Source organism: Ambystoma mexicanum, chromosome 14 (assembly GCF_040938575.1).
Source record: "Ambystoma mexicanum isolate Mex_15411 chromosome 14, UKY_AmexF1_1, whole genome shotgun sequence".
NCBI classification, from domain to species: Eukaryota; Metazoa; Chordata; class Amphibia; order Caudata; family Ambystomatidae; genus Ambystoma; species Ambystoma mexicanum.
Window position 1 is genome coordinate 511825600 of NC_090940.1, and position 12120 is coordinate 511837719.

The 12120-nt window shown below is 48.2% G+C and overlaps 1 protein-coding gene across 5 annotated transcripts in view; it reads right to left on the reverse strand.

Annotated features, from left to right (window-relative positions):
• GOLGA5 (golgin A5) overlaps window positions 1-12120 on the reverse strand; it is an 800028-nt gene that overhangs the window by 117610 nt on the left and 670298 nt on the right. For all 5 annotated transcript variants that reach the window (XM_069637743.1, XM_069637746.1, XM_069637745.1 and 2 more), the window contains one exon: window positions 579-642. In XM_069637743.1, coding sequence (XP_069493844.1) covers window positions 579-642 — 64 coding nt within the window. The remainder of the gene's footprint in view (window positions 1-578; window positions 643-12120) is intronic.

Genomic DNA, 12120 nt, shown 5'->3' on the forward strand with positions numbered 1-12120 from the left:
TTTTATTATTTTACTAGACGTGAAAGCCTGTTTACATGTGCCAAAGTGCATGAGGAGAGAGATTTTCAGTGTGTTAACACGTTCTGTAATATAATACCTAAGGCAACAACTCTCTCTAGTGGTGGCGAAGCGGGCAGTCTCTACTGCGCATGACTGCATCAGAAGAACCTACTTCTGGCCTTATATTACACTGTATGATAAGATAGATTTTCATATCTTCATTTAAAATGCTTCAAAGAAACTCATATTGGGCATTTATGGGATTATTGATGCCCTTCAGCAGGCTGTCTTGTAAACATTTACATTGAGGGGCAAATGTAATTTCATTTCTGAGAATGCAATTTAAAGGATACACCAACAAGTGCAGTTGAGAAAGTCTGAAAATGCTTCATCTGATGTTGTGCAAGGTTACCTTGAAAACACTCATACTAAGCAAAATGGAAAAATTCCCCTTCCATTTATTAAAATTGGAAATCTTGAACTACCACCCAAATCGAGTGAATACAAGTCAACATGAAATTCTTTCCCTGGGATTGTCCTGTCCTCCATTCTGTACACTTTTATTGTAACCAACTTACCATATATACAACCACAAATTGCCTGGCCATCGGGTAGCGCCTTAGGAAAATTCCAAGCCGGATACTGAAAAAAAAAGGTACAGATGAGGATAATTCAGATCCACGTGACTAGTTTTCTAAATGAGATATTTTTAGGCAAATATCCCCATTTGCGTTCATTTCAGAGCTCCATGCCCTCCTCACTCAAACGGGATGCAATATATGAACATAAAAATGAAAAATAAATAAAATAAAAATAAAAATAAACAATGCTCAATGTTTGCTTTCCTATAGTCAACACCTCATATTATACTGCATCTATATACAGAGTACACATTTGTTTGAATAAAAAAAACAGCGGTAGATGATAGGGAGTTTTTACAAAAGTCCACCAATTGCAGGACTTGTGAACACTCACACTTGGGACACAGAGCTCCAACTCTTATTATAGGCCTGAACCACAAAGTTTTGTTGATAGCAATGACCGAGCAGCCAGTCTTATCTTAGAAAGGAGAAAGGGCAGTAGTCTGTACACATAGGCCAAAGAAACACAGACACGTCAAAGGTGATATACAAATAATGGTTTATTTTATATATATATACACTAAGGTAAAGTAATTCTTCAGAAAGATATGTACTATAACACACAATAACTAACTTGAGAACAACTAATGCAATCTTTACAGTAAGTAAATCACTTTTGTAATACTTTTAAAATGGCAGTATGCAAGTCAAAGGTAAGTAAAACTTTTGTAATAACTTTCAGAATACCTGTTTCAGGTATAGATGGATGAAACAAAACCAGCATAAAGCAGCAGAACCTATGGCAGCAATGACCCGGAATGGGCCGAAAAATCGGGGAGAGAGTTTAGAGGGTACTAAATGCTTAGGTAAAAATCGTGAAGACAACCACACCCAATCACCGGGCTTGATTATTGGAGCAGGAGTTTGATGACGATCCGCGAACAATTTTCTTTTCTTCTGTGAGTGCTGTAGGGCGATTACCGCTGAGCGATGTCCTTGCTTGATCTGGTCCACTAGTGTATTAAGGTCCGGATACTTTGTATCAGACTTTCCCATAGTAGGAAAAGATGTAGGATTGAACCCAAAAGTGCGCTGAAATGGTGAGGTCTGAATGGCCGAATAATATGAATTATTATACGCAAATTCGGCCAGAGGTAAAAGATCCTTCCAATCATCCTGAGATACCCTTCTAACGTCTGATTTAGTCTTTCTGTTTCACCGTTAGATTGGGGATGGTATCCGGAGCTAAGAGCTCGGGAGATGCCAAGGGATCGACAGACCAGTTTCCAATATTGAGAGGTGTATTGTGGTCTTCTGTCTGAGATGATTGTTTCTGGTAATCCACGGATGGAAAAAATATGTTTGATGAAGATGAGCAAGTTACTCTCTTACCTGGTAACGTTCTTTCGATGGGATGGTCCGACGACGTATTCCATATCTATGACAGTAATCACCACAGCTGTGCTGCTTCTGGCGTCTGCGTCCTGCGTCGATGACGTCGATACGCCGCCCTCGAGGACCTCCTCCGACGGCCGACGTCACTGGATGTTATAAGTAGGACGCATAACGCCCGTAGCCTCAGTTGTAGTTTTTTTCCCAGAACGTGTGCCACCAGTCTTCTGCCAGTCTGACACACAAAGCCTTGCGGAAACGTAAGCTGCAATTGCATAAGAAATTCTTTAGCAGGGAAGGTAGGGAGGGAGCGATATGGAATACCTCGTCGGACCATCCCATCGAAAGAACGTTACCAGGTAAGAGAGTAACTTATTCTTCGAGGGGATTGGGTCCTCCGACGTATTCCATATCTATGACAGACTCCCAAAGCAGTACCAATGCAAGGAGGTGGGAAAAGAATTTAGAAAACAGAAATTTAGCATGCCCAATCAAATTGCGGAGTAAAGGACCGCCTTGCCAAAGGCCAGATCCTGCCCCCGGATGGAATAGAGGGAAAAGTGACGTACAAAAGTATGTAACGAAGCCCAGGTGGCTGCATCACAGATGTTTCGAATAGGAACACCCCACTGAAGGGCAGTAGAGGCAGCCATACCCCTGGTAGAATGGGCCCGTAAGCCGACCGGTGGGTCCTTACCCGCCAAGCGGTAACACTCAGAGATAGCCAAAATAATCCAGCGAGACAAAGTCTGTTACGTCACAGCCTGTCCCAAACGTTTTCCAGCATAACCAATGAAGAGCTGATCGTCCACTCTGACCCGGGACATGCGTGAAATATAAAAGCTTAACGCTCTCCTAGATCAAGCCTATGGAGCCTCTCCTCTTCCTTACCAGGATGTGGAGGAGGATAAAATGCCGCAAGAACAACCTTCTGGCCTAAATGAAACTCCGATACCACCTTCGGAAGAAAAGAAGGACGAACTCTAAGGACAACCCTGTCCTTATGAAACACAGTGAAGGGTGGCTTAACTGAAAGTGCCTGTAACTCACTCACTCTGCGAGCGGAAGTGACCGCAACCAAAAATACAGTTTTAAGAGTTAACAGTCTCAAAGGGCATGTATGCAAAGGCTCAAACGGAGCACCCATCAGAAACTTGAGAACAAGGTTCAAATCCCAACCGGGCACCTGGAAAGGCGACGGAGGGAACACATTAGTGAGCCCTTTCAGAAACTGAGAAATTAAAGGAATTTTAAAATAGGAACACTCTTCAGACGAGCACTTAAATATGGACAGCGCCGCCAGGTAGCCTTTAATGGTACCCACTTGAATGCCCCTGTGGGCCAAAGAAAGCAAAAAAGACAGAATCATGGGAATTTCACATGCAAAAGGATCCACATTCTTAACTCTGCACCAGTCGCAGAACTTTCTCCAACGGCAACAGTACAGAGACTTTGTTGTGGGCCTTCTGGCCGAAAGCAACACCTCCATTACGTCTTCAGGGAGGTCCCAATCCTTATACCTCAACCTTTCAGAAACCAAGCGTGAAGGTTGAGGGACCTGACCTCTGGATGGAGAACCTGACCCCCCCTCCCGTGAGAGCAGATCGTCTCGGTTTGGAAGACGAGGTGGAGGACAGATGGACAAGTCGAGAAGGTCCGGGTACCATGTCCTCCGGGCCCACGCCAGAGCAATGAGGATCATCCGGGAACCGAACGTCCATAACCTCTGCAGTACTTGCGGGATGATGGGGACTGGAGGAAACGCGTACAGCAGTGGGAATGACCAATCCACCACGAACGTGTCTCCTAAGACTCCTTTTGAAGGAAGTTACAGCGAGCAGAACCTCTCGCACTTCCGGTTGACACTGAAGACAAAGAGATCCACTTGAGGGGTCCCCCAATGGGCGAAGATCTCCAGGAGAATCTCCTGAGCCAACTCCCACTCGTGAGAGATCGTGCTCTGCCTGCTCAGAGCGTCCGCCGTCTCGTTTTCGTCTCCTGCCAGATGAACTGCCGAGATCGAAACTTCCTGCTGGATTGCCCAGAACCAGAGCTGCATCGCCTCCCTGCACAGAGGAAGTGACCCTGCCCCCCCCTTTTTGTTGAGGTAGTGCATGGCCACCATGTTGTCCGTCAGGACCAGGACATTCTTTCCTCGCACAGTCGACAGAAAAGCCTTCAGGGCTAGCCTGACGGCCCTCAGCTCCAACAGATTGATATGGAGTCGACTCCAACAGAGACCAACGACCACTGACTGTCAACTCGTTGGCATGAGCTCCCCATCCTGTGAGGGATGCATCAGTCACGATCGTCACCTCCGGCCAGGGCAGCCAAAATGGAGCCCCCCTCATCAGATTGCCTTAGTCGGCCCACCACAGAAGGTCCCGGGTGACCGAAGACGGCACCTGAACAGGGTCCGACATCCTGCCGGAGGACTGAGACCACTGGTGCTGGAGTGCCCATTGCAAACATCTCATCCGCAACCTGGCCTCTGGCACCAGAAGAATGCAGGATGCCATGAGGCCAAGCAGTCTCAAGAACTCGAACGCTGGGAGTGTCTGGGCAAGTTGAAACTTGTGCACCATCTGCTGAATGTGATGAGCCCTCACCTGGGGAGGAAAACACTGCCCCAGGGATGTGTCGAGCACTGCTCCAATGTACTGAAGCCTCTGAGTAGGTGTCAAATGGGACTTCTTTAAGTTGAGGGAGAAGCCCAGCTTGTGGAGGGAGTGGCAGACTGACAGATGATCCAGGACTTGCTCAGGAGAGCGCGCCCTGATCAACCAATCGTCCAGTTAGGGGTAGACGTGAATCCCCCCTTTCCTGAGGTGCTCTGCCACCACTACCATGAGCTTGGAGAAGACCATCGGGGCGGAGGTCAATCCGAACGGCAGGACCCGAAACTGAAAGTGCGGGTCGCCAACTGCAAACCTCAGGTACCTCTTGTGCTTCGGAAGGGTTGGCACATGAAAATAAGCGTCCTTGAGGTCGAGAGACACCAACCAGTCCTGAAGTTGAAGGGCCTGAAGGACTTGAGAAAGAGTAACCATCTTGAACTTGTCCTTCCTGAGGAGTTTGTTCAAACCGCGCAAGTCCATGAGGGTCTCAATCCCCTGTCTTTCTTGAAAATCAAAAAATAAGGGGAATACCATCCCTTGTTTCTCTCCACTACAGGCACCAGTTCTATGGCGCCTTTCTCTAGCAGGGATTGAATTTCCTGCGCAAGGAGCGAATCCGGACTCTTCAAAGAGAGATTCCCCGGTGGATTGTCTTGAGGCCTCTGCCGGAAAAGAAGACAGTAGCTTCTGATGATCTCCAGAACCCACACATCCAAAGTAATGGCGCGGCACTCTGCAAGATGCTGCACCAGCCTTCCCCCAACCGGCGAACCATGGGACATGGACTCATGACTGAGCTGAAGCGGCTGTGGTGTTGCCTGAGGGCAAAGAGGCAACAGCCCGAGCGGCCTTGCCACCTCGAGTACCTTATTTACCACCTCTGGCACTCCTACGGTAGCCCCTTTGATTGGCAGCTCCTCTCGCTTTACCAAAGGATGAGTAATAAGGAAAGGAACCTCCCCTCCATTGATGTCCCCTAGGATGAAAAGGCGTAGGTTGTCGAACTGCTGCGCCCAACGACTTCGCTGCAGCTTTTGAGGACTGAAACCTCTCAAGGCTCTCGTCAGCCTTGCTGCCAAAAAGATGTTCCCCGTCAAAGAGCATGTTGAGCAGCCGGGCCTGCACATCAGGAACAAACCCCGACTTCCGCAACCATGCAAACCTGTGTATCACGGTGCTCGCCGCCATGGACCGGCTGACGCAATCTGCCATGTCCAAACCAGAATGAACGGCCTCACACATGGCATCCTTGCCATCCTGAACCATGGCAAGGAAACTATCCCGTTCATCCCCTTCGGGAATATATACAGCTGCCAAGGAAACACAGTTCCACAGAGTGTGCGTAAAACGAGACAAGGCACAAATGGAGTTGGCCGCCTGAAGCGCCATACCCCCTGCAGAAAACACTTTCTTCGCCCAGCCGTCAAAACGATTGTTGTCCCTATCAGGAGGGATGGTAGGGTACGACGCCTGCTTTGCCGGGGCCGTAGCCGCTTGCACCACCAAACTCTCCGGAGTAGGGTGCTTGGATAAGTAGCAGGGGTCACTACTGGCTGGGTGGTATTTTCACGGCAAAGACTTGCTCACTGCCGGGAGACTCTCCGGAGCAGTCCAAGCCGCCGCCACCCTCCTCTGTAGAGCCATATGAAATGGCAGTACCGGGTCAGTTGGTGGACCAATGTCGAGGATATCCGTAAGGTCATCCTGAACAAACTCCCCTGGGGGAGCAGACCATCCCAAGTACTCGGTGACCCGTGACATAAGGCGCCGGTACGAAGAATCTGCATGAGTGCCAGGCTCAGGCCTACAAAACTCCACCTCTGGAGAGGTGTCCAGCCCACGAGCATCATGCAGGGACTGCCTCAGGTCCTCAAACTGGCTATGGCCCGAGAGAATCTCGTCAGGCACCGTGTCAGGCACCATGCCATCATCGGAGCCCTCATCCACCTCTGAAATTAACTCCAGATGGCGGTAAGAAGGCACAGAACTGGAACCAAAGCCATGCTTGACCTTGGCCAGAGCCTTTCCTAGGTGGTTCCCCCGAGCCACGGGGTACCCCCGTCAACACAGCCCCGAAAGGCGTCGAGTGAATCGGCGCCGGTGTTGAGAGAATCGGCGTCGGCGACAGACGCAGCGCCGACAGCATCGACGGCGTCGACACAGGCCTCAAAGGCAGAGCCCCGAGCGTGTCCCTCGACATCCTGGGCGCCGACGGCATCGATTACTTCCTCGGAGGTGGAGCCTCGAGAGAGTCCGTCGACGACCTCGGCGCCACAGGCGTCGATGTCTTCCTCGAAGACTTCACAGGTTCACGCGGTCTTGAGCGTGTCGAGGACCGGGACCTGGACCGGGCATGCCGAGAACGATTGCCCTTGTCTGAGCGGGACCTTTCCCGTGAATCGGGACGACCACCCGAGCCCGAAGGCGTGTGAGCGGTGTCTCTCGGCTGATCACGACCGACCCCACTCGGAGGCGTGGCTGGACCAGTGCCCTGCGATTAGAGAATCGCCAACATTTTCTTCCCGAAGGAAGCCCATTCCTCCAGTGTCGCATGCTTGGTGGGGTAAGTGACCCGCCGACGGGCGGAGTCCTCGGATGAGGACGGGGAAGGTGACCGATGACGGCGCTTCTGGGAGTGCCTCGAAGAGGCAGAGGAGTGGCGAGACCGACTCCGGGACCGAGACCCACTGGACTTCCGACGACGACACGGAGAGTCGCCCCTCGAGTCGTCCGTCGAAAGCCCCGCAGACCTCGACTTCCGGGGCTTGGACACCTTACCTACCGATAACTTCTTGCGCTCCCGCAAGGCTTTCGACGTGAGCGACTGGCAGTCGACACAGTCATCCGTGTCATGGGCCTCCCCGAGGCACCAGAGGCAAGCGTCGTGCGAGTCCGTGACCGACATCTTGGACCCACAGTCCCCGCACTTCTTAAAGCCCGGACACGGTGTGGAAGACGAGGTAGACATCTTCACGAAGAAATATTTCACAAACAGGTTCGAAGAACCCAGAAAGCAACAAACTCCAAAGAGTCGAGGTGCGCCGAGATTCCCGAAGTGAACACGTTCACGGAAAAAACGGAACTGAGGCTATGGGCGTCGTGCGTCCTACTTATAACATCCAGTGACGTCGGCCATCGGAGGAGGTCTTCGAGGGCGACGTATCGACATCATCGGCGCAGGAGCCGAAGATTTTCCGAAGCAGCACAGCTGTGGTGATTACTGTCATATATATGGAATACGTCAGAGGACCCAATCCCCTCGAAACGCGCCATCTGTGAAGCAGTTGGTATTCTAACCAAGGGAACAAAATGTGCCAATTTCGTTAAAGTGTCAATGGTGACCATTATAGTGGAGTATCCTTGAGATTGAGGCAAATCTACAATAAAATCCATAGAGATTATTTGCCACGGACGGGATGGTAAGGGCATCCGAACCAGTTCCCCTAGAGGAGATTGTCTCGGTACTTTGGTCTGAAGACAAACTGACCATGACCCCACATATTCCTTGGAGTCCCTTTGTAATGTAGGCCACCAAAAATAATGTGAAATTAGTTCCAAAGTGGAAGTGAATCCACAATTACCCGCCGTCTTGGATTGATGACACATATCCAGAACTTCCTTTTGGAGAGGATGAGTAGGAATGTATGCTTTATGGCCAAGGAAATAACAACCATCCTCCTTAATCAGAGCCAACTTGTTTGGGCGTGAAAGTAGTTTCTTCCCTGCAGGATTAGATTGAGATCTAAGATGAGTTATGAAGTCAGGAGCAGAAGCTATTTCCATACCTGTCAAGGGAAATATGGGTTTCGACCTGAATAGGCTGCTGGGAGGATGTTCCTTGCGGGACAGAGCATCTGCCCTTAAATTATCCCTCCCGGGAATGAAAGAGAACGTAATCTTGAATGGCGAAAAAAAAATGAGCCCATCGTGCCTGCCGACTATTACAAGTCTGGGCATACCGCAGTATCCGAAGGTTGTGATGGTCTGTCCGGACTTCAACAGGAAATTTAGCTCCTAAAAGTAAATGTCGCCATTCTTCAAAGGCACGTTTGATGGTGAGGAGCTCTTTTTCTAATACTGTATAATTTAACTCGGAGGGCTGAAGGGTTTTAGAGAGGAAGGCCACTGGACGTTCTTGATCAAGATCATCATTCTGCAAAAGGACCGCTCCTAAAGTGTATTGAGAGGCATCAGTCTCCACAATGAACCTTCGGTCTTGGTTTGGAGTTAGAAGAATGGGGGCTGAGGTAAACAATTTCTTCAGATCACAGAAGGCTTGGTCAACTGTCGAAGACCAGACAAAAATTGCTCCTTTCTTTAAAAGACTGGTAAGAGATTGGGTTAGTCTTGAAAATTCAGGTATAAACCTCCGGTAGAAGTTTGCAAACCCAATGAACCGTTGTATATCTTTTCCTGAGGTAGGAGTAGGCCAGTCCCGTACAGCTGAAACTTTCTCAGGATCCATTGATATCCCCCTGGCTGATAGAACATACCCCAGATATGTTACCTCAGGCTGATGGAAAGTACACTTCTCTGGTTTACAGAACAAGTGATTTTGCTGTAAACGCCGAAGTACCTCTTGTACATGTAGTATATGCTCCTGCATGGAGGATGAAAAAACCAATATGTCGTCAAGATAGACAACCATGCAGTGTAAGCGAAGGTCTGCAAACAGGTGATCCATAAAGCGTTGAAATACTGCTGGGGCGTTAGACAGCCCGAACGGCATGACCCTATACTGAAAATGTCCAAAAGGTGTTCTAAATGCTGTCTTCCATTCATCTCCAGATCTTATACAGATCAGATGATATGCTCCCTTTAAGTCTAACTTTGTGTAGATTGTGGCCCCTTTTACAGCTTCCAGAATATCTGTAATTAACGGCATCGGATATTTATCCGGGATGGTAATTTTATTCAGGCCACGGAAGTCAATACAGGGACGCAGTTCGTCAGAGTTGTTCTTTGATACAAAAAATAAGGAGGCGGAAGCTGGCGATGTAGACTCAGTTATCAGACCATTCATCAAATTGGTGCGACGGTATTCTCGAAGCACTTCTTTCTCGTTGTTGGATAACATATACATTTGTCCAAACGGTAGAGGTTGGTCTGGTATTAATTCAATCGCAAAGTCATCCCTCCTATGAGGGGGCAATTGATTGTATTCAGAAGCAGAAAACACCTCCTGATATTGTTGATGGACTTCCGGAATTACAACAATCTGATTAAGAGAATGTACCCCTATTGTGTCTATTTCTACAGGTGCTGATTCGATGGATACCCTCTGGTGGCTACCTATGCAATGAGCCAGACAGAACTCTGACCCTAGAAAGAAAGAACCAGCTGTCCAGTTGATAAACGGGTTGTGTTTTGAGCCAGGGTAACCCCAGGATTACAGGATGATGAGCTGCTCTAATAATGCCCAAAGTTAGAATTTCTTGATGAGATGCAATGGACATTAAACGTGAGTTTGTCTGATCCTTGATGGGTCCAGAAATCAGCGGACTACCATCCACGCTTTCAACAGGGATGGGTTCCCTTTTAGAGGATCGTTGGATGTTTTGAGAAGCGGCCCAGTGATTGTCCACGAAATTTCCAGCAGCCCCACTATTGATCAAAGCGGGAATGTCGTGTAAGATAAGGCTCCCGATGGTAAAGGATACTTTGAGAACCAGCATGTTGGAAGTTGAGTGGTTGGTACAATAGGATGAATATGATTTTTGTGAGGAACCTGATTCAGATTTGGGTTCCTGGATCGTGGTTCCCCTTACGACCGGGCGTTGGCGTTTCCCGACCGCCGAATAGGTGCAATTGGGCATTCCTGAACAGAGTGGGTGTTCGCACCACAATACATACATAATCCTAGGTTTCGCCTGCGACTTCTTTCCTCCATACTTAACGGTCCTCGAGTAGCTGAACCCAATTGCATAGGCTCATCGGTGGTCTGAGACTTGGAGGGTGCAGGAATGAAAGAGGTTCTTGTCAATCTTCCTTTTTTCCTCTCTGCCATCCTTTCCTTCATCCTGTAGTCAATCTGCATGACTAATGCTATGAATTCGGTGAGGGTAGTGGGACGTGGTACTCGATACACCTCGTCCTTAAGATCCTCTGAAAGTCCTCTTCGAAAAATTGTGACTTGTGCATCGTCCCACCATGTGGTCTCACTAGCCATTTGCTTATATTTTGTAATATAGGCTAGAATGCCTAGATTACCCTGCTTAAAGACCAAAATATGCTCTTGTGAAGCTACTTGAATCTCTTGGTGACCAAACATAGTACGTATGCTATTACAAAAGGCTTGATGGGAATCCAAAATGGGGTTGTTATTAGTAATCAGAGGGGTAGCCCAGGCTAATGCTGGTCCTATCATTTGGGAAACCATATAGCCTACTCGGTCTCGATCGGTATGAACAAATTTAGCTTTGAATGTGAACTGTACAGCACAAGCATCTAAAAATTCTTTTACTTTATGTGGATTCCCATCAAATTGTCCGCCCGGAAGAGGCCCGGGCGGAACTTCTGAACAATGAGCAATACGAGACACAGCAGCTTGTTGAGCAATCTGTTGAGCCGCCTTTTGTTGCTGCTGTCTCAGGGAAGTATTCCCCTGTTTTAACTGCTGAACTTCGTTCGTGAGAGATTGAACGGCAGTAATTAGTTGTTGGATCTGTTGCTGTTGTGGATCCATCCTTCAACCTATGAATCTGAATCTTACTAGGGACAAATGGTTGCTATCACTATTTCCCTTTCTTCAGGCGTTACTAACTGTTAAGAATAATTAAATATTTTACAATTCTGCAAACATTAGTGTCCCCACTAAGACAAAGTCAAACACATAGGTATCTCACCTGAGTATTGAAGAGCTGAGGATGGATGTCACTTCCAGCCTTATATAACCAGGCTGGAAGTGGGATCGTCTTCTAGATGAATGTAGAATCCCCCTGAGACTCCCGAGGCGACGCGGCAATAAGCTTGATCCCCGGGAGAATCGCAGGGAAACCCTCACGGGGAATAAAACCCTGAGGAGCTGCTAGGGTGCGTAGGCTCCTTGGGATGTCCCAGTGATCAAGATGTATTATCCCGGCAGTCTGGTGTAGAACGGATGTAGCTTTAGAGTTTCTGATCCTGACCGGTGATGTCAGAATGACTGGTGAAAAAGAGGAGATTAGAGTGATTAGATTACAAACTAGCAGAGATGGGAAATGAAAATTCAAGGTCTGGATTCTTACCAACGGGCAGGAAGTAAGAGTGGTGTTAGAAAGAGTGTTGATGATATCCTGGTTGGAACGGAATACTAGATCAGGAAAGTAAGTCAGGTTACAAATACTATCAATCGATTCTAAAGGCACAACACAGAGTAAATCCAGGAAAGGTAGTTAAACGCAAGAAGTCTACCTGGAAGCAACCGGACTCGCTCTAACAATGTCAGTTCTTGGTGAGATGAAAGGCCGTGCCAGATCTATAGAAGAAACATAATTATACAGGAATCTCTAAACCTGCCACTAAATAATAAAATACCCTACCAGAAGAAA